This window comes from Eleginops maclovinus, chromosome 7 (genome assembly GCF_036324505.1).
Source record: "Eleginops maclovinus isolate JMC-PN-2008 ecotype Puerto Natales chromosome 7, JC_Emac_rtc_rv5, whole genome shotgun sequence".
NCBI classification, from domain to species: Eukaryota; Metazoa; Chordata; class Actinopteri; order Perciformes; family Eleginopidae; genus Eleginops; species Eleginops maclovinus.
This window is the reverse complement of record NC_086355.1, coordinates 12,310,653-12,335,619: the sequence shown is the minus strand read 5'-3', so window position 1 is coordinate 12,335,619 and position 24,967 is coordinate 12,310,653. Positions and strand designations below refer to the sequence as shown.

At 39.4% G+C, this 24,967-nt stretch overlaps 3 protein-coding genes across 4 annotated transcripts; 1 reads left to right on the top strand and 2 right to left on the bottom strand.

Moving 5' to 3' along the window:
* Positions 1–2,501: 2,501 nt before the first annotated feature.
* Positions 2,502–12,982, top strand: LOC134867301 (collagen alpha-2(VI) chain-like). Of its 2 annotated transcripts, none has more exons than XM_063887762.1 (28): positions 2,502–2,666; positions 3,931–4,087; positions 5,036–5,646; positions 5,953–5,973; positions 6,114–6,179; positions 6,285–6,338; positions 6,422–6,466; positions 6,557–6,583; positions 6,665–6,691; positions 6,808–6,852; positions 6,946–6,999; positions 7,158–7,220; positions 8,112–8,174; positions 8,267–8,320; positions 8,423–8,458; positions 8,541–8,603; positions 9,071–9,133; positions 9,411–9,473; positions 9,571–9,633; positions 9,720–9,770; positions 9,848–9,946; positions 10,329–10,391; positions 10,477–10,512; positions 10,606–10,651; positions 10,734–10,886; positions 11,234–11,689; positions 11,999–12,037; positions 12,121–12,982. In XM_063887762.1, the coding sequence occupies exons 2-28, from the start codon at positions 3,937–3,939 to the stop codon at positions 12,720–12,722; spliced, it is 3,114 nt and encodes a 1,037-aa protein (XP_063743832.1). In that variant the 5' UTR covers positions 2,502–2,666; positions 3,931–3,936; the 3' UTR covers positions 12,723–12,982. The 2 variants fall into 2 exon arrangements, with proteins under 2 accessions (XP_063743832.1, XP_063743831.1); XM_063887761.1 differs by having other exon boundaries at positions 3,931–4,096.
* Positions 12,762–20,080, bottom strand: xrcc5 (X-ray repair complementing defective repair in Chinese hamster cells 5). Its single transcript, XM_063887765.1, has 21 exons — positions 19,815–20,080; positions 19,401–19,514; positions 19,125–19,308; positions 18,742–18,790; positions 18,487–18,609; positions 18,055–18,234; positions 17,823–17,937; positions 17,225–17,363; positions 17,012–17,124; positions 16,799–16,861; positions 16,579–16,716; positions 16,402–16,492; positions 16,031–16,149; positions 15,635–15,831; positions 14,696–14,786; positions 14,469–14,538; positions 14,208–14,317; positions 13,851–13,947; positions 13,574–13,641; positions 13,407–13,481; positions 12,762–13,232 (listed from the first exon to the last, which is right to left on the bottom strand). The coding sequence occupies exons 1-21, from the start codon at positions 19,827–19,829 to the stop codon at positions 13,218–13,220; spliced, it is 2,166 nt and encodes a 721-aa protein (XP_063743835.1). The 5' UTR covers positions 19,830–20,080; the 3' UTR covers positions 12,762–13,217.
* Positions 20,081–20,872: 792 nt separating this feature from the next.
* tmem169b (transmembrane protein 169b) lies at positions 20,873–24,575 on the bottom strand. Its single transcript, XM_063887214.1, has 3 exons — positions 24,375–24,575; positions 23,440–23,838; positions 20,873–22,950 (listed from the first exon to the last, which is right to left on the bottom strand). The coding sequence occupies exons 2-3, from the start codon at positions 23,711–23,713 to the stop codon at positions 22,316–22,318; spliced, it is 909 nt and encodes a 302-aa protein (XP_063743284.1). The 5' UTR covers positions 23,714–23,838; positions 24,375–24,575; the 3' UTR covers positions 20,873–22,315.
* Positions 24,576–24,967: the final 392 nt, after the last annotated feature.

The window sequence follows — 24,967 nt, the reverse complement described above, 5'->3', positions numbered from 1 at the left end:
CACACACACACACACACACACACACACACACACACACACACACACACACACACACACACACACACACACACACACACACACACACACACACACACACACACACACACACACACACACAGCAGGCCACTGTGAGCAGGCTAATAGCAGTACCACTGCGTTTCTCTAACGGAGCCCCTGTTGGGGGACCTCCTGTGCATGCTGCCTTTAAATATTGATAAGTTGACTGCCTTGTGCACTGAAGTATTCCTGCTGATTGTCATATAGCGTCAGAGTGTGACCTGATCAAAATACATCTCAAATGCCTCTAAATGTCCAATCCCAAAAGGGCAGTAGTCCAAAATGTTCCTGTTTAACATGGCTAAAAGTAAAAAACTATCAAATGCAAAGCTTCAATGTTTGTTTGTTTCCCTACATTCTTCTAAATTGCAGAAAAGAAAGTAAATGTGTTTTTGTTTTTGCTTTACTTTATTCCTGACACAACATAGACGATATCAACATAAAACATTTAGAACATCTGTTGGTCACTAAAGCTAAGTTTGTATAAACTTTATAATTATTGTGTTACTAAAGAAACTGTTCCATCGGTTTGATTAACCCAAGCACTTAATGCATCCCAGCATAAAAACATAATTGGTTCATAATGGTGGGAGTCCTTGGTCAGCAATGGAAACACTAACAGTGAAGCAGGACACTTGTGAGTTCAGTAAGTGCCTCACATAACATTTCCACCAAAGGATATCTGTACTTGCATTTAAATACTAAAGTTAAACGAAGCATACAATTTCAATCATCAGGGCCACTAAGCGACCTCATCAGTTACTGCAGAGGGGACGCCTCTCTGCCCTTGACTTATATTTAAAAAAAGAAAAGAATAAAATCATAGAGGCATGAAAAGACAGGCAGGTCACCTGTAATAATCTAAAGCGTCTCAGAGGGAAAACGTCCTTCAGGAGACAATGAAAAATAGATTTGATGTCTCATGGCAGTGCATACAAAGCTCCTGCTGCTGCGTCTCGAGTGCCAATCCAGAGGACCTGTGTGTGTTCCTTTCTACAGCATATATTAAGGTGTTTTAAGAATGAAACAACATAAAAAGAAATTGAAATTAAATTTGGGTGGCATTAAAAACTCTAATAAATGTATTAAAAAAAATCTAAACCCTGAGATAGACGTTGGAACAGTCTTTATTCAAAAGTGCCCTGATAGAGTTTTTGGCCACTAGAGCCATACTTTTAATAGTAGATGATAGTTTTATTGCACTCATGCAAAGGAGTAAGTATTGCCCCAATGCAGCTAGGTGTCAGATAAGTGAAGAAGAAGATTGCTAAGAAAAGATTGATAACATAGTAGGCCTATAAGCTTCAAAGATTTAAGAAAAAGCTTTTAGAGAAAGAAAATGCAATCAACATGTTTGTTAGATCTCAAGGATACGAACAATGCGTGTCGATGAGAACACCCACAGACAGTGTATAAAAATGTTACATGTGGGCCAAGGTCATTTGGGGCAAGCGTTGAAAGGCCCTACTTGAAGGAAATAGAAAAGAAAAGTGGTTTAGGACTAATGCTTGGCTTAAAACATGTGTTGCATAATGCATCATTACATACAGAATAGTTTAAAAAGCGTGTTTTAGTTAACTGCTTCCTGTTGCAATCTCATGTACTACCAAAAGTGTGGAAAAACAGCACTGTGCATGTCAATGTTATGCAGAAGAATGCCCCCCTGAGCCCCCCCTGTTATTATTATTATTATTATTATTATTATTATTATTATTATTATTATTATTATTATTATTACTTGGGGGAACATGTTTACTATTTAATACATTGTTGAAATCAAATACATACCATTCTTAAAGCTTGTGTATGTTTATGTAAAATCTTTATCTGTAGGGCAAGGTGTTCAGAATGTAAAAGTAAAGTAGCAGTATACCTCAAAAACTGCATAGGCTGCAGTGTCTGAGTACATGTACTTGTATTCGTGAGCCACTGCAGATGTATGGGTCCACCACACAAACAGAAAGTAGCAAGTGTTCACAGTTGACGAGCTGAAATAAGTTAATATGTGGTATTTTAGCTTGAAAAAATATGATTGATGAATCATAAATACACTGATTGGGACATTATTTTCATCGACTACTTTATGAAAAAATAATTCGTTGATGTATAGTTGCGGCAGTTAAATTCCAACATGCCATGTCTGGCGCTGTAGGGTCTTAACATCTAAACACTGTGTGAGTGTGTGCAGCTCTCTCCATGTAAGGATGTGAAGCAGAGGAGTGTTTGGACAGAATCAGCCTGTGACTAACATTCATTCTGTCTAATCCGGTAGATAAATAGATTATAAGGCATGTTGTATTTATTTAAAACGTAAATTCCAGAATGCTCTCTCTGAGGCTTTCAGTGGATTTGTCAAACTCAGACTTCATCTAAACATCAGCTCTCCAATGAAATTCCATTCTGCATGCGTGCGTGTGTGCGCGCGCTCCCCAAGCGAGTTCGTGCGTGTGTTGAGATTAAACGGGCGGCTCCTCTACCACGAGCTGACCCTGGCTGAGATGGGTGACCGAGATGATTATCTGTAGTTTACAGTCACTGGAAACCGCTTGAATTTCCTGACAGAGTCGAGGTGCAGCTCACAGTTTCACATTGTCCGCAGAGTCGCCGCGGTGAGTCATTTATTTCTACTTTTCTGAAGGTTTAGAGAGGTAAGGTGTATAAAGCACATACCAGATAAGAATCGGAACATTTTATTCTAGTCGTGTTTTGATTATATGAAGGCCTGCTTAACTTTACAGCGGACGTGTGCTTTTGAAACGAAATAACTCCAAGTTAGGAAAGTAAAATTACAAAGATAGTCTGGTAAAAAGTTTAAATAAGAGGTAAATCTGTAAAGCATCAACAGTAAAAGTGTGGGCCCTTCGCCGAGTTTAATATTATTTATTATAAATTGGACTAAAATAGCAAATTCATTTATATATGGTTGGAGGGTGGAAGGTAACCAGGAATCACATTTTTTGAGGTACTTGTTGACTATGGTTAGTTTCTGCTTTATTCTGATACTCCAGAGGCATATTTAGTAGTTTTTAATCTAATACATTTATACTATGACTTAAATGACGGTATTTGTACATTCAGAATATAATATTTAACATAAATAAACAATGATTTTGTGCAGATTAAGATGAGCCTAATTGAACCCTGGAGGATATATATATAGCAAATAAAATAAATGAAATAACCATCATTAGCCATGCTTTTACCAGCTTTAGGATTTCAACAATGCATCAACATTTATAATTGAATAACACAATATACATTACTCTGCAGTGGGCAGTTTTGCATAGCCTAATGATTGCTTTAGGTAGTACATTTGAATTTGCATTTTGTTTTTAAAGTTAACATTTAAATCCAGGACTTAAAATGTTGTAAAGTACAAAATCAGAGTTTTTCCTTTGATAAGCAGCATTTTAATGCTGAAGTGTGTCCAGTAGAGTAAATACTGTGTTAAGTGTTAAGTAAAATTAATACTCACTTACAGCACACAGCTGTCCTAACCAAACAGTACATGTGTTCTCAAACTCAGGGCCATATTTACACAAACCTTCATCTGGATCCTCGTTTGTCTTTATGTTTTATCGCTCTTGACAAGAAATTGTTTGGGAACACAGTCATAGATGCTTCACCAAGCAGGTGGGATGTAACAACTTGAATTAGGATTTAAGCTACAATCTTAAATATTGAGCTCTTTTTTCACAGTCGGGTCATTCACTGACACTGTTTAAAACAACTATGAACATTCCTGAGCTCTGGAAAGATGCCTTCTGTGAAGACTCACTTGTTTGACAGCTATTTCCTGAATTTAAAAAGAGCGTTTGAGTTAAAAGTAAGCCTTCAACAACTGTTCTCTGCTCTGCCTTTTTTTTTTTGCAGGAAAAAATGGCGATGATTTTAGGGTTGCTCTTTCTGTGCATGCTCCAAGCTGCAATCTCTCAGGATCTGACAGTTCGGGGGCCGAGACCAGTACCTGGGCGAGGGGACAGCCCAGGACCGACTCCTCCTCCTTTCGAGCCCTTACCAAGACCTCAAGGTTGTGACAGTGAGTTCAATATAGAATATATTAAACGGTTATTTTCCTAAAAGTAAAGGCAATTTCATGGTGTAAAAACTATTCAAGTCCTTAACTCAAGTAGAAAAATACAGCTACTGGATGATTTTTGCTGATGATCCCAACATATAAGAGCTCTACTGTCAAGGGTGAGCTCATTCTTATTGCTCTAAATATGTTTTGGGGGTTTGAATTTATAACAATACATCATAAACTGATCATTTGTTTTGTATGAACAATGCAAATCTGGAAAGTATCCAGAAAATATAGCTTTGGGGTAAAAAGATGTAAAGTAAAAACTATATTTCCCTGTGTAATGTAGATGAGTAATACCAGTGGTGGAAACTGCATTCAGATTATTTACTGATGTCATTCTAAACATTATTTAACAACATTTCATTACAATTTTAAGGTTTATCTATGATATAAACATCACAAGCTTAGTTCAATTAATACTTTACGCCTCAATTATTAAAGTTAATTGAAATGATTTAAATGATCATAGACAACAAATCCTCACATTTCAGAAGCGCAAACAATTAAATGTTGTGAAATGACAAGAAATTATAAAAGTGTTGCCAAATAATGTAAACTGACTAATTTGTTTTTGAATCACCCTTTCAGCTCCACTTGACTTGATGTTGAGTTTAATGTTTACAAAGCATAATATATAAATATTAAAACCTCTTTATATGTTTTTTGAGCAAAATTGTTAATACCTAAACTAAATAGTGCACCCTAAATGTTCATCTGAAATGTGGTGGATGAATAATCTCTAAAATAAAAGTGAAGTAAAAAAGACCTGAATTTAGCACTTGAGTAAAAGGACATTGTTGCTTTCCACTCTGCTTGCAGTTGTGCAACACTTAACATTTGAATTGCAGCAAAGCATTAAAGATGTTTACACTGTTGCCAATTTCTCTCCTCCAGCTGGGATAATTGAATGTCCTATCAAGCTGTTTTTCACCCTGGACACCTCAGAGAGTATTGCCTTACAGGAGTCCCCACCTGGGAGCCTGGTGAAAAAAGTCATGGAGTTCACCAAGATATTTGTCCAAAAGCTGGATGATGAGAAGTACAGGGGTCAGATCCAGATCTCCTGGTCAATAGGAGGCTTGAATTTCTCCGACACGCAGCATGTCTTCAGCCAGTTTACTACAAAGGAGAATTTCATCAGGAACCTTAACGGGATTATATACAAGGGTAAAGGCACCTACACCGACTGCGCCATCAGGAGAATGACTCACCATATGACCACCCACTACTCACAGACGAAGGCCGTCCTCTTTTCTGTGGTCATTACCGACGGGCATGTGACAGCAGAGAAATGTGGAGGGGTAAAGGCTGAGGCAGAGAAAGCCCGCGATAAAGGGATCCAGATTTTCTCCGTGGCAGCGTCCAGGAGCATCGATGAACTGGGGTTGAGGGATATAGCCGGCTCTCCCACTGAACTTTACCGAGATGACTACATTGTTGTGGACATCGCTGATGGGAAACCAGAGATAAAGACCGAGTCCATCGATCGTATCATAAAAGTCATGGTGATCTAAACCTTTTTTCGTTTCTCACTACAGGATTATCACAGGCAAAAGAATCATTATATTATAAGAAAATCTGAAATGATTATAGTAATGGAGGTTAAGAGAGAGGAACCATAAAGGCACAAACACAAATGATAATATCATAAAAGGTGGAATGAGTTCCCCATTAATATCAAATTCCAATTCAATTTTTTGTTATCGTCAATACCCGTAAACAGTGTCACCCCTATCTTGCTAATACTTTTTTCAGATTTAAATGACAGTATCATTTTGTACTTTTCACTTACTGTTGTTTTTTCTTTGCAGAAACATCAAGCCTACTTACAGGTAGGAAAGACCTTACTATTATTATTGGTGAAGTAAACACGACAAGTCATTACATGTCAGTTTTTAAAAATGCCCTTGATTTCTCGGTTTTCATGTGTTAGTAGATTTAATGTTGTTTGTTGTCCTCTTTGATCGCGTAGTGTTTTGAATATAAATGCTTTCAAACTCCTGGGATCGATGGACCAAAAGGGCCAATAGGTCCAAAAGTGAGTATAAACAAACAAAATCAAATCAAAGATATATAAATTGTGTATATTATGCTTGACTTTACATTGTTTTGGTGAAATGCTGATATTTCCACTTATTTCTAGGGTATGAAAGGAGACAGAGGTCAAACTGGGCCAAACGGTGTAAAGGGTCAACCGGTAGGAGGAAGTTATTACAATTGAAATTCTGTAAAAACAATATTATATTGTTTTAATTCTGAGTGTGTTTTTTTGTATTACAGGGCGATCCTGGCATTGAAGGTCCAATCGGACAACCTGGTCCAAAGGTTTGCTGAGGTCCCTGATTAATGATCTTGTGTACTATAGGTATTGTTATTCTTAATTTCACTAACATGTCCCTCTGTGCTCTGATATAGGGAGAGATTGGTTCAAATGGTGACAAGGTGAGAGATAAATGTTTATATCCCAGCTTTATCCGTCAAATTAAATGAAATGCTGTTAAATTAATGGTTTTGTTTTAACAGGGGGAAATCGGAACAGGTGGAGCAAAGGTAAATAATGGTTTTAGTTTGTGCTTACACATATTTTACATTAGAGCATGTCTTACACTCGTAGTGTCTGCATACTGTTGTTAATCAGCTCTCTTCACTGACGTTTAAATACTCAGGGAGTGGCAGGAGTTACTGGCATGAATGGAACTGATGGTCAAAAGGTGAGTCTACAACAACAAAGTACAATATATAGTATACAATAATTTAACCTGTTCATTTTACTGATCTTTTATTGTCTACTGGGATATCTTTAGGGTAAAATGGGCCGAATCGGAGCTCCTGGTTGCAAAGGTGATTCAGGTGACAAGGTAAGTCAAGTAGTCCAGGGCTAGTTCACCATTATATTCAATTATGAGATAAAATAATGCATCAGTGGTTAATTTTACAATCCATCAGATATAAAGCTATAAAGAATGATTTGTTTGTTTACTGACCTATCTTATAATTTTGATTATCTGCCTTAAAGGGACCGGATGGTTACAATGGAGATGTTGGTGACACTGGGCCACCTGGTGACAACGGAGCAAAGGTCTGTGTAAAACAAAAACTCGGATCTGTCTCGTCTTTGACTCTGTGAGATATCTGCTTAGGCACCAACGTGCTTTGAGTTAATACTCACACGCTGTTGTAAACATAAATCACTATTTTGTCTTTTTAGCATGTATGCTAGCAACAAAAACTACAGCAGAAGTGGATGGGAATGTTGTTTGTTTAGACAGGCAGTCATAATGTATAAATAAATTCATATCTTGACATGATAACAGTGCTAGGAGAAAAGGGAATGACTCCCCAAAGTTACTACAATGAAGCAAATCTCATTCAATAAAAAATATTTCTGGGACATTTCACTTGCATGTCAACCTGCTGGTGACGTTGGAGGAAAAGACAAAGGATCTCCAAAGTCAATAGGATTTATCCTTCGGGGAATATGAACATCTCCACAGGAATTATTACAGCAGATAATTCAATAGCTGAGATATTTCAGTAAGAACCAAAGTGAAGAACCGAGAATCTGTTAAAGGCTTAAAAAGTACAGTATTTTTAAACTGTAGCCCTTATTATTTCAAATCATTATCGATCATTATTCCACTTAATCAGCTGTTGTATATAAAACAACACTTGAAAACTGTGATTAGCCATGCAAGAGCTTAAGGGATGGAACGTTGCTCATTTATTTACTATGTGCTGTATATACTCAATCGTGGATTTGGCTATAGCTATTAAACCAAGTCTCGATGTTATTGGCGATCCCCAAAAACTTTGGTGCGTTTTCATCTCATTTCACCAACAGGTCACAATTTGTATGACAGGATAGGTCTCAACCTCAAGCCGGCAAATCATTCCACCGTTTTCTGTGTGTTTTCTTTGTTTCAAATATGAATGAGTAGATTTCTTTAGTATTGTATGTGTGTTTGTTTAGGGTGACTCAGGACTTGCTGGAAAGTCGGGTCCCACTGGCCCTAGAGGTGACACAGGACCAAAGGTAAACCTAAAATTTAACATAACAGAGAAGACAGTCAAAAAATGAACATTTTCCTGAACTGCAAAAAAAACTCAGAAATCTATGTTTGTCAGGGTGAAGATGGAAATGCTGGAAATCCAGGACCGCCTGGAGAAAAGGGACCTCGGGTACAGGACAAGATTTATTTTCATCTTCAGTTCTTGTGTGATATGTCACTGTAAGTTAATGTTACAAAGCTGAATCTGATATAAAACTACCATCTTTTGCAGGGGACTCCTGGCACACGTGGACCAAGAGGCGAAGGGGTATCTCAACACTAACATATATATCATCATTTTTAGAATTTGCCATTGTTTGTTTTAATAATCATCAAATAAATATTTACAGGGAAGGAGAGGAGACCCTGGAACAAAAGGAGGACAGGGTACTGGTGGGCTAAAAGGAGAGAAGGTAAGTCCAGCGCCCAGTGAAAAAAACAACCTTGTAAAAATGACAATTCTGTAGATATTCATCTGAAATATTACTTAATTAATTAAACTAAGAACTACAAGATGCTTAAAAATGAACATGCAAAGAGGAACATGGTGGGAAAAAAGCTGGTGTTGGTAATATGAGAGCTAAATAACAGCCTATTTTGAGACCTTCACAAAACAAGGTTCTGTGTTAACTTTACAAGAGAATGTAACTTCCATGAGTTTCAAATCCCTCTGCAGGGATTTGGTCTACCAGAGAAAGATCAGAAACACTTCCTTGTCCTGTTTGATGAATTGAGTTGTTATGGGGATTTTCCTAACCAATTTCTCAGGGAAAATCCTCCCACATTCTATATAGAATTGATGACTCTTGGTTGCATATTCAACATTGATTAATGATTTATTCTGCATTGTAAATTCGGACTCAATCATTTACTTCTCGAGGGAGAGCGAGGGCTGGAGGGACTCAGAGGCCGGCCAGGAGAAGATGGACTCAAGGGCGCAAAGGTGAGGGGATGGTGCTGTAGGTGGATTTTGGCAGAGGGATGACTCAGCAGCTCCCTAAGTATTCCTCAGACCAACAATACTGAACTGCATGTCCTGACTGTGCTGCCAATTTTTTATTAGTTACAGTGAAAATACATTTTTTCTGGGAATTGTTTTTTTGACAAGCTTCTTTAAAAAAACTAGTGTGCGTTTCTAAATTGACATCAACTTAATCAGGTCAGTTACTTTGTCTGGAGTCGAGCTGATGTGCAGTGATGATGTTTTCTTTCTCTTCCAGGGAGATCTAGGACTCCCGGGACCGAGGGGTCAGCCCGGAGAAACAGGCGGTCCCGGAGGAAATGTGCGTTGTTTGTAACATACTTGGTTATTGTTGGAGCTTGAGTTTTGATAAAAAAATAAACAGTGGATGGTACATGTTTTTCTTCTGCAAATTTCAGGGCAGCATTGGAAATACCGGAGATCCAGGACCAAGGGGAGACTCTGGGAGCCCTGGACCAAAAGTAAGTCACAATATTCTGTTCCTCACTTTCAAAATGGCATGTTTTAAAATGTTTAACATTTTCTGAATGATGTATTTCTTTCAAAGGGTGACAACGGAAGAACAGGATTCAACTACCCTGGATCGAGAGGATCTACTGTACGGTTTTCTGTTTACCACACAAAATTCTTGCATGTGGTGCATACCTGAGTCTAAAGTGCCTCTGATCTTTCCAGGGAGACAGAGGGGATCCCGGTAGAAGAGGTCCCAGGGGGGGAAGAGGTGATTGTGGTGCCAAAGGAGAACTTGGAAACAAAGGATCACCAGGAGGGCCTGTAAGATTAATAACAAAAAAAGTGGAATTTGATAGTAAGAAGAGAAAGCATAGTAATGAAACTGCGTTGTTTGAGTTTAGCTGAAGAACATGGTTTGAAGTCAGTAGATATTGTACCAGGTGCAGTTGCTCATTTAGAACACACCAACAGTCACAAGGAATTTGTAAGCACAGTTTGGGATGTTTTGTTAAGCAATCGCGTGCCTACATGGAATATAGTTCTTAAAAAACACTCTTATTACATTAATATTCTGTGGAACACTTTGCTAATCTTCTGCGGAAAAATGTAGAATTGGTTTGAATCAGCTGCAGCCTGTAATGAAAAAAATATAGCTTCTTTTTTAAAATGACTCACCTACTTTAAAAAAAAAAATCCTGTGCAGGGGGAACCAGGTCAGCTGGGTGAGCCAGGAAAGAGAGGACCCAGAGGAGACGCTGGATCTGATGTAAACACCAGCACAACCACTCAAATAATGACTTGACCATGCGTGCAAATTTGAGCTCCAATTGCTTTTCTCTCTCTCTGTGCAGGGCGATCCAGGACCAGTGGGCGATTCTGGGCTCAATGTGAGTCAACTTTAAAAAAGTCACACCATTTTGAAAATCCTATAATGATAAGATTTTCCTGGTTGTATCTGACTTGCACACTTGTCACCACAGGAATGTGATGTCATGACCTACATCAGGGAGACGTGTGGTTGTTGTGGTAAATGTCTCCTCCGATCAAACACAGCTACATCGTTTTATTTCTTTTGCATTACTGATCCTGTTCTTGTCTTTCGTCTCAGACTGTGAGAAGCACTGTGGACCTCTGGACATTGTATTTGTAATTGATAGCTCAGAGAGTGTGGGACTGACAAACTTCACCCTGGAAAAGAATTTTGTCATCAACACCATCAACAGGCTGGGATCTATGGCCAACGACCCAGCGTCATTAACCGGTACAGTGTAGCAAAACCGCCGCTCAGACAGCCCTTCAAATCCCTTTGCAGACACAGTTTAAAATGTCAACAAGTAGATTTTGCTATTAAAGATGAACCATTTCCAAAGAATGAATCACTTAATCCAAATTCAATATACATATTGGGCTGAATATAAAATAACAGTAACCCTTTTTGGCACTGCACTAGTGTTTGACAGTCGGACAGTTGTAACGGCAGAGCATGATTATCATGTTAAATTACCTACCTAGTGTACCTAGTTAATTTTCCTTGGATTTGTTGAGAGTAACAACTAATAGAGCAAAGACAGTTTGATCTGCACCACTTGACTTGTCTTCATCTTTCAGGCACAAGAGTCGGAGTTGTACAATTTAGTCACAACGGGACCTTTGAAGCCATTCGTCTCAATGACCCCAAGATCAACTCCATGTCTGCTTTTAAAACAGCAGTGAAGAGCCTACAGTGGATTGCTGGGGGCACCTTCACACCCTCAGCCCTCAAGTTCGCCTACGACAACCTTATCAGAGACGGCAAGCGAGCCCAGGCTAAAGTATCTGTGGTGGTGATCACAGATGGCCGCTATGACCCGCGCGACAATGAGAATCTGCTGCAGTACCTTTGCAACGATGACGATGTGGTGGTGAATGCGATTGGGATTGGTGACATGTTTGAGAAGAGACAGGATAATGAGATCCTGGGCTCGATTGCGTGCAACAAGAAGGAACGCGTCACTGGGATGAGGCGTTACGCTGACTTGGTGGCTGAGGACTTTATACAGACGATGGAGACTGTGCTTTGTCCCAGTAAGCCTGTTTCCATACACACAGCAGAATGACAATAGAGTTTAAGCACATTGTTAGCAACCCGTTTGGCACTTAGAAGTTTCAGACATTCACAAGTGCAGTATTTCATGACGTATCCCTTCGGCTTGTGTAAACCATGGACCTCATTTTAGGCATCTAACCAAAAAGCCCATTTAAAAAATGTTGACTTTAAGACAAAGAATAGAAGTCATAAATGCTGACTCGAAGTTTAACTATTAACTTGTGCACCCAGTATACTGGTTCTGCTTACCAGTTTTCTAACCTATATCAATTTCATTTCACTTCTAGATCCTGTGGTTGTGTGCCCTGATCTTCCCTGTAAAAGAGGTAGGTGTAATTCACGGCTATATGATTTGTTAATGGTATGATGGAGTGCGGATCAGTGATTTATACACTTTATGTCATTGCAGAACCTGATGTAGCTCCGTGTGTCCAGCGGCCGGTGGATTTGGTATTTTTATTGGATGGCTCAGAGCGCCTGGGGATGGAGAACTTCCGGTATGTCCGTGAATTTCTGCAAAAAGCGGCAGACCGACTGGGTCTGGCTGCGGGCAAGAATGATCGAATGCGAGCTCGCTTGGCACTGATAGAGTTTGGTAAGGAGAACGAGAACCTCGTGGCCTTCCCTCTCACTCACGACCCTGCTGTAATCGCTGATGGCATAGCACACTTGAGATATATGGATTCTTCTTCAAGTGTAGGGCCGGCCATCATCCACACCATCGACACAGTCTTGGGTAAAGGAAATGCTCGCCTGACGAGACGCAACACAGAGGTCTCATTTGTATTCATCACAGACGGCGTCACTGACAGCAAAAACCTGGACGAGGCCATTAGTGCGATGCGCAGCGCACAGGTCGTCTCCACAGTGGTAACCACAAGAAGTGACGTTGACCAAAAAGTCCTCATGAAGCTGGCCATGGACGACCAGGACGCCATCTTTAAAGTAAAAGACTTTGCGGATATGTCCCAGTCCAGTTTGTTTGACCGTTTCATCCAGTGGGTGTGTTAAAGTGCGGCCACATTTAGGCAAAAGTCATTCTGGTGCTACTGCTGTTTATCTAGCATTTTAATATAAGATACAGGTTTACTCGATTCTACTTTGCACTGTTCAATTATCAAATGACAACATGGCCATTGTGTTTTACTACATTTGTCAGGAAAACTGTATTAATTTGCAATATTTTGTTATATATTAAAAAAATCTGTACGTGGAGCATTCATCATCAACCATTAAGCTTTAAGATATTAAACCTGCAGTTTATTGGACAAGGCAGTGCTCTCTTTTGTAAAGTCACAAAGGGTTTTTAGTGCAAACAAATCTGAGATTTTAAGCATTCACTGTTCTGACATTACTGATAATTAACATTGAAATTAGAAAACAATATAAAATAAATTTGATATTAGACAAAACAAATGTCAGAGGCAGAAAAATGGACGGCTGAATTGATGAATGATGCATTCTTCTCGGTTCCCTGCATGTCCGCTGCAGACCTTCCCTATTTTCTTACATCATGTCCAGCTGCACAGGAAGAGAAAAAAAAAAGTAAGACTAGGGAGTTTATATGAACGTCCCAACAGTGCATCCGGCAAATACACAGGAAATGGTCCTTACATGGGTTTTGGGCAATGCAGCTAAATATTTAAAACCTACAAAGGTTTTAAATATTTAAAATTACACAACAATCAAACTTGCCAAGTCATCAACATCTCCAGTATCTTCAGCAGGAGGTGCAGCAGCCTCGTCCTTCTTCTCCTCAGTAATCAGAAACTGAGGACAAAATAAGCTTCAGTTAGAAGGACGGCCACCAAAACAGGGTTTGTTTCCTCGACAGCTCACACTGGTTTATATTGGGGAGTCACCTGATTAGCTTCATTTTTAGACACAGTGCTTCCTTCAACCTCGTCCTTGCTGATCAGTGTAATGGCATCTGTCAATAAACAGCGAGAATTAAGTGAAAAAACACCAAGCTGCTTTAAGCAAACTTGATATTCAGGCTCATTTTAAAGCATAAATGAACTCCAACTTTTGCACTTATTGTTCTCGCACTCTTGAAATTTCATGGAAATGTCTTCTCATCTCAAGGGAGGAATGGTTTTCAAGAAATCCTGCAGCCGTGAGTAAAGAGGCTTATCATACCTTGAACAAGCAGATCCCAGAAGACCTCTAGCCCTCTGTTTGGGATGCTTCTTTTCAGGGACTGCAAGTAGTCATTGTACAGATTGGCATCCCCCAGCTGAATAACGAAAAGACATGCACCATTCATCATCTGTTTATGAGTTTCCTAAAAGCTCTTTCCCACATGCAGACACATAAACACAACTCACACAAGAACTGGCCTTGATTCAAGTCGCGAGAAATGAAACATCCTCATTGTTATCTTCTAAAAGTGTGCTCGTTATCTCCAAAGGAAAAAACTAAATGTTGCGTTCTGATAGGTCAAGATTTGTTCCACACAGCAGTACCACAAATGCAAGATAGGGATTGTTTGTTTACCTTAACAGACTGCTCTCTATAAGCCTGGATGCAGGTGATGCTTTTCATGTAGTAGTGTGTGTTCTTGTTGCTAAGCAACTGCTCTATCCTGCGAGTCAGTTGCTGGCAGACTGGGAAGGACACGGGGGTCACCACAGGCAAACAAAGACATAAACACAATTACAAGGGCTGAACTTGAGTCATGGGCGTTCATAAGATAAACAGAAACATTTTTTATCAGTCCAGCTCCATCGGGAAAATAAAGGAAGAATTTGACCTCACCCTCTTCAAATGAAAGGCTCTTCTTCTTCAGCAGAGTCCGGAAGTCTCTGGCGGGATCTACGCTTCCCACCTAGTTAAGTGTTGAAAATTACAGAGGACTGAAGTGAAATGGAAATTGTAAGATATGATGGCTCAAAAGGGTGGTGAAGTACTCTTCTATAAACAGCTGATGTTTTTAAAAAGTGATTATTATTATTATTATGCAGTCCAGCTCCCTTGATTCTCACCGAAGTAACAGAGCCTTCAGCGATGTCAGCCAGGCTATAACCCTCCTCTTCTTCCTCTTCTTTTGCCTTCTTGGCATCTGGCTCCTCAGAGCTGTACACAGCAAAAGGGGTCATTATAACACTCAGATGAAGAAACACTTCACACATCTATTTCATACGACAGGGGAGGGACAAGTAGTTTAATGGTTGCAGACTTGCACTCCGTCTAGCAAAAAGACCTTATACATTTTATAGGAATCTGCACATTTCATTTGAGCATTTTGAAGGCAGACTTCAGATTGGTTCTATACAGACGTTTACTTTTCTAGCATTTAGGATACTGTTGATCTTATAAGGGTAAACAAATGGTAGTTAAGTCTTTCTATTGCACATGGACAATGTAATGAGGTTATGTCGCAGACTTACAACCACCCCCCATTTAAGATTGATTCTTATTTACAAAATTCATGGCCTGAGAAAGGTCTAACAAAACAAATACATTTATTTTCTATTAAATTAACTTTGACTCTTATGGGCAGTTTGAATACTGAAAATAGTTTTATAAATCTGTGAAACCTTGGCACTGACATACCACAGACACTACTGTAAGATTATGGAAAACATAATAAATAAATCCCATTTCTGATTATTTTACATAATCTCGTAATATACAGCCACGGAAAAAATTAAGAGAGCACTTCAGAATGATCAGTTTCTCTGGTTTGACTATTTGTAGGTATTTCTTTCTGTTACATGTTTTTTTTTATTGTATTCTATAAACTAGTGACAACATTTCTCTGTGTTGGAATTCAACAGACAATGGAATGGCTGCCCCAAATGTAGAGATAAATATTGAAGAAAAATGTGGAGTGGTCTTCTTTTTTTTGTTGTACTACTTTTCATTCCATGGCTAACAGCTCTATCTTTAACCCACCCACCACCGCACTTAATTTAACTTACTCTTTGCCAAAGATCTGAGCACTAGTCTTGACCTTCTTCTTCTTCTCCACTTCTGTGAGAGGAAACTTCCTCTTCATCTCCTCGAGTGGAGCCTGGCAGCGTTCAGTAATGACATCAGGGCGCTCAAGAGCAGCCTTCAGCCATTGCTCCATGGGGGGAAGCGGGGTGCCGGGACTTACTGCCCGATGATGCAGACACTAAAAGAAAGGTCGGTAAGCTGGGTGAGACATAGAGCGACCGAGTGAGAAGAAATCTACAAGCAGCCTCTAGGGTTAGACACATCAAATCCTTTTTTTTGGGTCATTAAAAAAAGTACTTCTCTGTCTCCTTCAAAACTTAACCTCAAAATGAGAAAGTAATACATGTACTGTATCTCTTCAATACATTGTGAAGTACCTGGAAGTGCCTCTGGAAGGCAGGGTTTGGAATGTGATGGACCTTGTACATATCCTTTTCATCCTTATCTACCAACATCATGGAGTCAATGAGGGAGTCAACAGCAGATAGCTGGGTGTCTAGGGGAGTCACATAACACAAACAATCCACTCAAGTCCATTCTGCATCTGTCACTGAAGTTTGAATTATTTTTATATCTGAAAAGATGTACACAGTGTTGATGACATTAGCTCTTGAAGGGGCCACCATGTCATGTTCAGATCCACAGACCTAAATAGGGTAGCTGCTGCTGTGATCAGAACGCTCCCTCTTGTGGACAATCTGCAGTTAGTTTTGCGAGTTATCAGTTAATTCTATGAGGTGTTTTGTACCTGACGGAGTAAACTTTTTGTTGTTTTCAAGGGAAGGGAATGTAAACTGTCTCAGGTCTTCCATGAAGGGCAGCTGGACGTACATCAGGCACTATTGAGGGAGAGAGACAGATCATTAGCTCTGTGCTATATGACAAATTCAATAAAAACAGCGTGCTTAGGAGTCTGGGATGTCACCTCATAGTCCAGCTTGATGTACGGGAAAGCTGCTCCTACTTGAGGATTAGCGCGTCGGTCATACGCGTACCGTACAATGGCCACCATGTTGAGTTCATCTAGTGCTCGGATGAGAGAGGACAGTGCAACTCCTGCATGCTGCTCAGAGAGAACAGTAGAACACAGACAGGTCAGTGTCAACATGCAGTCACCAGCAAAGTGTTGAGTCTCTCATTCTTACCTCATCATCTTTGGCAGGGAAAATCTTGATGACTTGAGTCCCCATGAACTGATTGCGGTGTATCTGCAGACAGATGGAAAAAAGGCGTGGGTGAATTAAGTAACCAGAAGAATTTGTGACAGGAAATGATTCAAATGATATTAAAATAATCACGAGGGAAGAAAGAAAACACGGTAGCATTAGCATATCACAGTAGCATCACGAGTGTTATACCGCATTCTGTTTGGTGAATCCGAGAACAGCAAAGCATTTTCCGTCGTGCTTGTATTTCATATGTTCTTGATCAACTTTGGAGAAGGGAACAATATCACTTCCATAACGAAAACCTGTGTACAAGTAAAAAAAAATGGATTTATTAAGAAATAAATACAACATTGAGTTATTGAATTACAAAATAAAGGTCTCACTTTCGATGAACTTTCTCACCTTGGATGGTATCCTCATTTGGCACCTCTGTCTCATTGTCATCATCCATGCAGTAGACAGTTTCTCTCTTCACGTCCTCCTTCTGGTTTGTTTGAGCATCGACTGTAGTCCACGTTTTCTTCAGTTTCTCCTCAGTCACCTGAAATATGGTAAGAAGTGGTTGTTGATGAGAAAACCTTTGTATGACTATCACTGACGGGTTGTCATCTGTGATCTAACATGACACAATAGCGAGGTGAAATAAATGTCAGAGATTCCTTTCAAATACAGTACGTAAATGAGCCAAACATAACATAAAAAACACAAATTTACTCAAAACAAAAAAGTATTATTAAAAACAAATTTGAGTTAAAAAAAAACACGTACTTGGAAAAACTTGATTGTATTAATTTTACACTAAGTAAACAGAAAAACAGGACAACAATTTTGACATTAATTGTAGTAAGAAATGAGTGGAATTCATGTTGCTACAAGGTCTCAGAAAGTAGTTTTAACTGCAGTGACATGACAGAAAGGAATTCAACATTTTTACATTCAAAAGAGCTGTGTCATATGCATATAGTACATATTTATCCAGTTGTCTTCACTGTAGACTTACTGCTTTGTATCCAACAATACGGATAGACAGGCAGCTGCCGATGGTCAGCTGACAGGGCCAGGCCATGGGTGTCCTCTCGATACGCTTGAACATGCACAGCTGCTCGATTGCTTTCCTACAGCGCGAGTGATATATATATAAAACATATACACGAAAACATATACACAAGAGAAATATCCATACACTGTATACACTAGGTAATGTTGTGTGTGTGTAATATGAGCCCACGGACCTGAAGGAGTATATTTCATTAAGGCCGTCCTCCTCATCCAGGCTCAGCATGATGTGTTTCACCATGTCCAGGCCACTTTCCTGTTCCCTGGACAGACCTTTTCCTGTGCCTGGGTGACTGGGGCCTCCTTCGCCAGAATCTCCTTCACCCTCTTCATCCTCCTCCACTGGGAATGGCAAACTGAAAATGGTTTGGTCAAAGGAAGGATACACTGGTAAGAGTAAATGTCATTAACTATACTCAATGTTCTTTACAAGAGACACATTTTACATTGAAGGTTTGATCAGAATAAAGGGCTGGCATTTAAGTATTGATAAATGCAAATACAATAGTATTCATCATTATTCTATAACATTATTGGTAAACATTTTTGGGGCGATATACATTCTATTTGCTTTAAAATGACACATAGTTTGTGTGTCTGAACCTTACAAAAACTGCAGGGTGATGTTGGCTTGTTTCAGGTTTTCAATAATGACATCGAGCTGCTCTGAGCTGGCCTGCGTGTTAAGGTCAGTCAGGAGGACAATGTTGAGACGATCACACTTTTTCCCCCTGAAAAGAACGACAGAAACAATGAAAAATAAACAATATAATCAGTAAGATAAACATTTTAATGCATACACATTATTTTTGTTCTTTGTCTGAATTGTGAAAACTATGAATGAGATACAGGGAACTTCTTACTGTGTTTCTGTCTTAAGGAGATTCATGCACACAACAAGAGCATCCAGCCCTGGAGATCGGAGTTAAGGAGGTCACATATTCTCTCACATCATATATATTGAATAGCCATTACACCGCACAACTTCACAATGATAGGTTAAAGCAAATATTGTGTCTTTTGCTACCTTAATGACATGTTAAAACTAAGTATTTCACACTGATGCAACATTCACACACAAATCCAATAAAACAACAACTGACCTTGGATCCGATAAAAACGTATCTCAAATCACTAATCAATCAAAATCCTACCTACTGTATACATTCTTCCAATGCAAAATACTATAAGTTGTATTCTTTATACATGTTTACTTTCAATGTTAAAGTATTGAGCAAAAGGATACAATCACCCTGCTGACTCTCTGGATGGATCTGATTCTCTATTTCCTCCAGAAGCTCAAAATCAGGCACCATAAGGTGCCGATGGACGGTGATGTTCTTGTACTGGTCGTCCTGCTCCAGTGAGTTATTGGTGGAGTCAGTGCCAAATAGAACTAAAGCCAGTTCATCCTTGGTCTCTGCAAAAACCTGTCAACGACATGTTTATTGTGTGTCAAAGATTACAGAGATCGTCATGGTATGTGTTCCTTGTTTTAAGAAGAAGTGTAGTTAACGTTTACCTGGCGCTGGACAAACTTCTGAATTACTTTTTTCGCAAGTTCAAAGGTTGGCTCTTCGCCCGGGGCGGAGTTGGACATGGAGAACCCAACATCCATGCACAAGACCAAAGCTGACTACAGAAAACATACAATAAAAGAACACATTGTGTATTTCATTATAGGCGGGACCTGGTCCTCAGTCTGTCAAACCAGTACAGTTTTGAATACAATCAATAGGGTGCGTGACAGCCTCAACATGTCTGTTGCCACCATACTATTGTCCCCGCCGTATAACTTCTGAAGCTCAGAAACAACGAAACAACGTGTCTTATTGTGTTTGGAAACCTCAGCACATTTAAACAGCAAACAAAAGCTAACAACACTGTACATTACGTGTATACATTTCTTATAGAAATGGAAGAGAAATGAACTTACTTTGGAACGTGCCATCTTCTGTTTTCCCTCTTCCAGAGACTGCGTTTCACTCTGTTATGGCTCCGGAGAGAAACAGTGAACTGCAGGAACCAAACCTTTGTTCCGATTTCGAGGAATAATTGTTACGCATTCAGTTATCATACAGCTCTTAACGAAGCGGTCGAGTTTGTTGGAGGCTAATCTAAAATCAGTATATAGGTCTACCTTTTTAAAGAAAAATACCGGATCTGTATCAAGTGAATACAGTGTCGTGCTATTCTTTTGCCCGAGAGGAGTGCAATGAAATGTAATTATCGGATGTAGGTCAAACGCCCTCCAGCGTTTCACATTGCACATTGCAAAGTGTGTCCCATAGTTTGTGCTTATTATGCAAATATACTGGTAGCCAGGATATTATAAATGTTATATAAAAAATAAATAACTAAACACATAATAAATAAATACGAGTGATGCAAATAACTATAAAGCAACCCATCATAGTTATTCCAGCACTACTTGCACTTTGCACAAGTGTACTCTGTTTAACTGTTCCAAGTTATATTGTGTTATTTGTATATATTGTACATTAGTTGTGAAATGTTTATTGTAGTATATGTTTATGTAATAAATTCAAATGCTTTTTTTAGGTTTAGTTTTTCCTACATAAAAGCTTTAAATGCTGCTTAAATCTTCTTTACACCAAATACTTAAACTTCTACATTTCCACAAAAAGTATTTCAGGACTACAGAAATTGTTTTAACATTAGTTCCCCACAATCAGACTTAACCGGCCTTCTTGGTTAATGTGTGTTTTGGAAAGTATGGATTTTATTTACTAAGCATCCCAATGTAACACCAGGGTGCCAATAATCAGATCTCAAAACACCCCAACCCCAGGGAGCGAGCTGCATCTGTTGTCCCAATGCAGGGAAACACTGTAAGCCGACTGTTTTTCAAGACATTATCAACTACCCATAAAGCAGTGTCTTGTGTTTCTATCCCCAAAATGTCACATACTGTAGTTGTGACGCAATGACAGAACACTTTATTTAATGTGTGTAATTATTTACTTTGCATCCTGTGGTTTCACAACATGTAACATGGAATAAAGACACAACCACTAGTCAATGTCACCGTTTGTTTGAAACAAAATTGAATAATTCAACCAAACAAGGACTGATCATAAATATTTAACAAACAAATATTTAAACTATCTGATCAACTTAAACCGACACAATCTGTTCATGATAGCCATTTGCAATACATGTACTTCAAAGTGTCAGAGTATAAACCAAATAGATACAATAAAGACAGGAGTGACTAGTCTTAAATATTTAAAATAAATTAAATCAACATTCAAATATAACTGTTTGGAAATGTAACATCAACACTCAAAATGACTCCTTTCTTCTTTTTTGTTACTTTTGTGTGTGGAACAAAATGATGAACACCGCATATGTTGTTTAAGATCACACACATCTGTGTTGATTATGCATTAAACGTATAAATGACAATGAAAACACATGACGTCACCAGAGAAATTAGGATTTGTCAACTTTTTCTCACTATGGCTTCAAAAAATGGCTGGATTAACCTGCTGTTGATCCCAATTCTTCTGTCTGCCAGAAAACTGTTTATGTACTCTGTACTTAATGTGTGCACAAAGCAGCAACATTTAGATGCCCGGACACTAATACTCATGTGTCAGCTACTTTCTTTAAGAAACGCCAAAACTTTTTAGCAATATGCACCATTTCAAACAATATCATAAAAAATACAGGTAACTATTAATTGATAAAGCTGTTTTGACAAGGATTTCCTATCTACTGTAATAATGCTATTTGCACAATAGAAACAGGAAGAAGCACAAAGGAAGAGGAATAGGATGCATCTCTCTTCTTCCTGGTAGCTATCCCCAGATAACAAAGAAAAACAATGTAAGTTCTTTGCGAATACTATCCCCAAAAACGTAACTAGCGCACAGTGGAAAAACTGCAGTAACTAAAGGAAATACTAATGGGGTGATGACGTGACATACAAGCATTTGAAATGCATCCAGTTTTCTATGTCAGTGCACAGCTCTGTGAGCACATGCATTTAGTTACAGATATTTACAGATGAAGTGGAACTTGGTGAGACTTTTAGGCCTCCAACAACACATGTGGCAGTGTCCAAAGTGAGTTTATTTAAACTTCACTACAGGAGGCACTGAGGCCTTAACACATCAAAAAGTTATAAGAAGGATTCAGTTGTTGAAGGATAGCAATAACAACTTAATAACAACCTAAAATCAACAAAAATTACCACTCGCATGCTTAGAGGAATCATTTATAACGGCCTGGATCCCATGATGCATAATAGATCTGTATTTCAAAACAGTTCAGGCAGTGTTTGACAGATAATTTACAGAAACGTTTTTAAGTACTTCCCTGTAGCGACTCTAATTTTCTGGCACAAGTTTGACGTATAACTTGGATTGAGGCCTACTTCAAATGTGCCTTGCATCTCAGCATACCACCACTTCACACAGATGATGTCTGGGCGAGTTCACTGGGGGCTTTGCTATGCAGAGTGCCACAAACAGTATCAGAGTCAAGAAGCTCTACTATGCTGTATGGGGAACAGTCCTCCAGTCCCAGCTTCCCACAGGCCCAGCCACAGAAGCCTTTCTCCAGGTCTCTCACGTCCTGCCACCACTCACTGAAGGCCCAGGACACCTGCACCACGGCGGAGTACAGAGCCAGGGACAATGCCATGGGCATGATGAGCATGGGATAAAAAATGATGAGGAAGGGACAAATTGTAATCTTGTGCCAGAACGTCCGCTCCTCATTGTACACCAGGAAGACATTGTACCATGTAAGAGTGCCGTAGTAGAAGGAAGTGATGAAGGAGAGGAGGAAAATCACGGGGGCGCAGGAGAGGCTCCACAGGACGACATGGGGTCCCTGACACACACCTAAGCCGCAGTTGCGTTTATAGCCTTCCCCTCCCTCGCACTCTGCGTCGAGACGTTCCTTTGATTTAGCCAGATCCCTGATTTCCTTCTCCGTCAAAGTGAGGTGAATGTCCACCAGCTGACCCTTCTTCTTTCCTCGGGTGATGGTGCCTGTCAGGGTCACGTAGCGGCTGTCTGGAGGAAGGCTCCACCCTTCGTCTGTTAAGAGATTATGAAACAAGAGACAGTTACCTATATGACAAACAGCTAAATGAAAAGCCAACAAAAGAACATTTGGCAAACTAACATTCTTGCTCTTCAACTGGGACCATCATTTATATAGGTCCACTCCAAAAATGCTAAACCTTTCCCTGCCGCAGTTTTCCGCCCTAGGAGTTTGAATTAATACTTGAATCAAGTGTGTGGGTGTATGAGTGTATGATTATGCTCATTCCAATTAAAAAATGGATGTTGCAGTGAGAGTGGCCTACAACAAAGAGGCATGGATGCAAGCAGTTCCTATTATTTTATCCTTAACATGGCCCTATGCTAATAACAAATACATACACTTTTCTTTAGTTTTATCATGTAGTCAAGATATGCATGGTGTTAATTGCACAGTATACTGTATGTCAAACACATCACTGAACTTTCCTTCTGTGATAATAATGCATGTAGATTATTGATAATAAAAGACAACTCTCTCACCTTCTCCTGTAGGTGTGCAGAGGAATTTTGCTCCCTCCTCCGTGCTCCTCTCTGCTCCCTCCTCACTGCCTTGGTCCTCTCCAGACCCCCTCTCCATTTCAGAGCGGTAAATAATAATGGACTCTGGACGCGGGTCTTTCTTCTTCTTCCTCTTCCTCCTTATGGGGGCACCCACTTCTCCATCGACCACATGGTTCCCTGACATCTCTGATCTTAAGGAGATCAACTGGGGGCTGCCCTCTCCCTCAGTGTGGGACTCCTCTACCTGAGTCATGCTCTCACCTGATCCTGTAAACTCTTTGACTCTTGGGCTACTTTCTAATGAGCTATATATGGAGACTAATAGTGCAGATCTTAGCAGCAAAGATTACGTCCACCCATTATGTTCAAAAGTTAAATCTAGGGGGGAGAGAGAGAGAGAGAGGCATTAAAGAACAGCCATGTTTTTTATCACAATAATGCACTCTATGTAGAGTGAGTCTGGCCTATATTTTGCAGAGGCGTTATACCAGATATACAAAATCTCACATTATCTTTGATATAGCATTATACATCTAGAACAGGACCAACGAAATACTGATAACAAACGTGAATGAATTCTTCAAATAGGGGGGTTGTCCCTCTTTTGCATGACAGCACAATGATAGCCTACTCTCAGTAAATGTGCCGCAAGGTTGATCTATTTACATCATCCTGCTTCCTTTACAGACAAAATGAAAATGTACACAATTAATTGACGGATTGGACTGTTTTCGAAAATACGGCTTGATTTCAAGCCCTATCTCCTTTTGGGTTAAATCGACACTGCAAACCATTCTTCACACAGCTGATCCCCTCCCATTTAAATCCCACCCATGTCCTCTCTTTTGTCTGCAGACGCCAGCCGGCGAACAGCATGTAATCTAAAAAGAAGTGCAATTCAAATGTAATCTTACCTTTAAAATGTTAGACAACAGCCGGGTAAAAAAAATGAACCGTGTGTGGATAAATCACTGGAATGGTTCTGGAAGACCCCACTCATCACAAGGCTGTGTTTTTGCCGATACAAATCATACAGATGCGCTACGCAAAATGATTTCCAGAATAGCACTAAACCCGCCCCTCCAGCTTCCAGCCCGCTGTCACACCAATCCTGGTTCGTGATCCTCCTGATTGACATAGTGAACAGTGGAAAAGGATGGAGGGAAGTACACTGGAAGCACTATTTTAAGCACCGTATGCCTTAAAAACGTGGGGAATACATTTAAATAATCTTATATAATAGTATATAATAACCTAGATTGTACACACTATGAACATTTATTGCGTCAGTTTAAAAACGTTAGCCTATGCATACTTTATAATGCAACACAACATTTGCTAGGCCATAGGCTTGGCTTCATACAAATGTTGGATACAAAATATTAAATATATTAAGAAATGTATAGCAGTGTCGCTACGGTGGTCAAGAGCGTTCACTTAAAGCAAACTACAATATATTGTTAATTGAATGTGCTTTAAGGCCATGGGCTCTATGGCCAGAAAACGT

Coding starts and splice junctions, on each gene's coding strand:
- LOC134867301 (XM_063887761.1), top strand. CDS start 3,937: ATGGCGATGATTTTAGGGTTGCTCTTTCTGTGCATGCTCCAAGCTGCA. Junction 6,180..6,284: donor AAGGGCCAATAGGTCCAAAA/GTGAGTATAAAC, acceptor ACTTATTTCTAG/GGTATGAAAGGAGACAGAGG. Junction 6,692..6,807: donor TCGGAACAGGTGGAGCAAAG/GTAAATAATGGT, acceptor TTAAATACTCAG/GGAGTGGCAGGAGTTACTGG.
- xrcc5 (XM_063887765.1), bottom strand. Junction 19,309..19,400: donor AGAAGTTTGTCCAGCGCCAG/GTAAACGTTAAC, acceptor TGTCGTTGACAG/GTTTTTGCAGAGACCAAGGA. Junction 16,717..16,798: donor TCCCTGCCAAAGATGATGAG/GTAAGAATGAGA, acceptor CTCTCTGAGCAG/CATGCAGGAGTTGCACTGTC.
- tmem169b (XM_063887214.1), bottom strand. CDS start 23,713: ATGACTCAGGTAGAGGAGTCCCACACTGAGGGAGAGGGCAGCCCCCAG. Junction 22,951..23,439: donor CTGCACACCTACAGGAGAAG/GTGAGAGAGTTG, acceptor ATCTCTTAACAG/ACGAAGGGTGGAGCCTTCCT.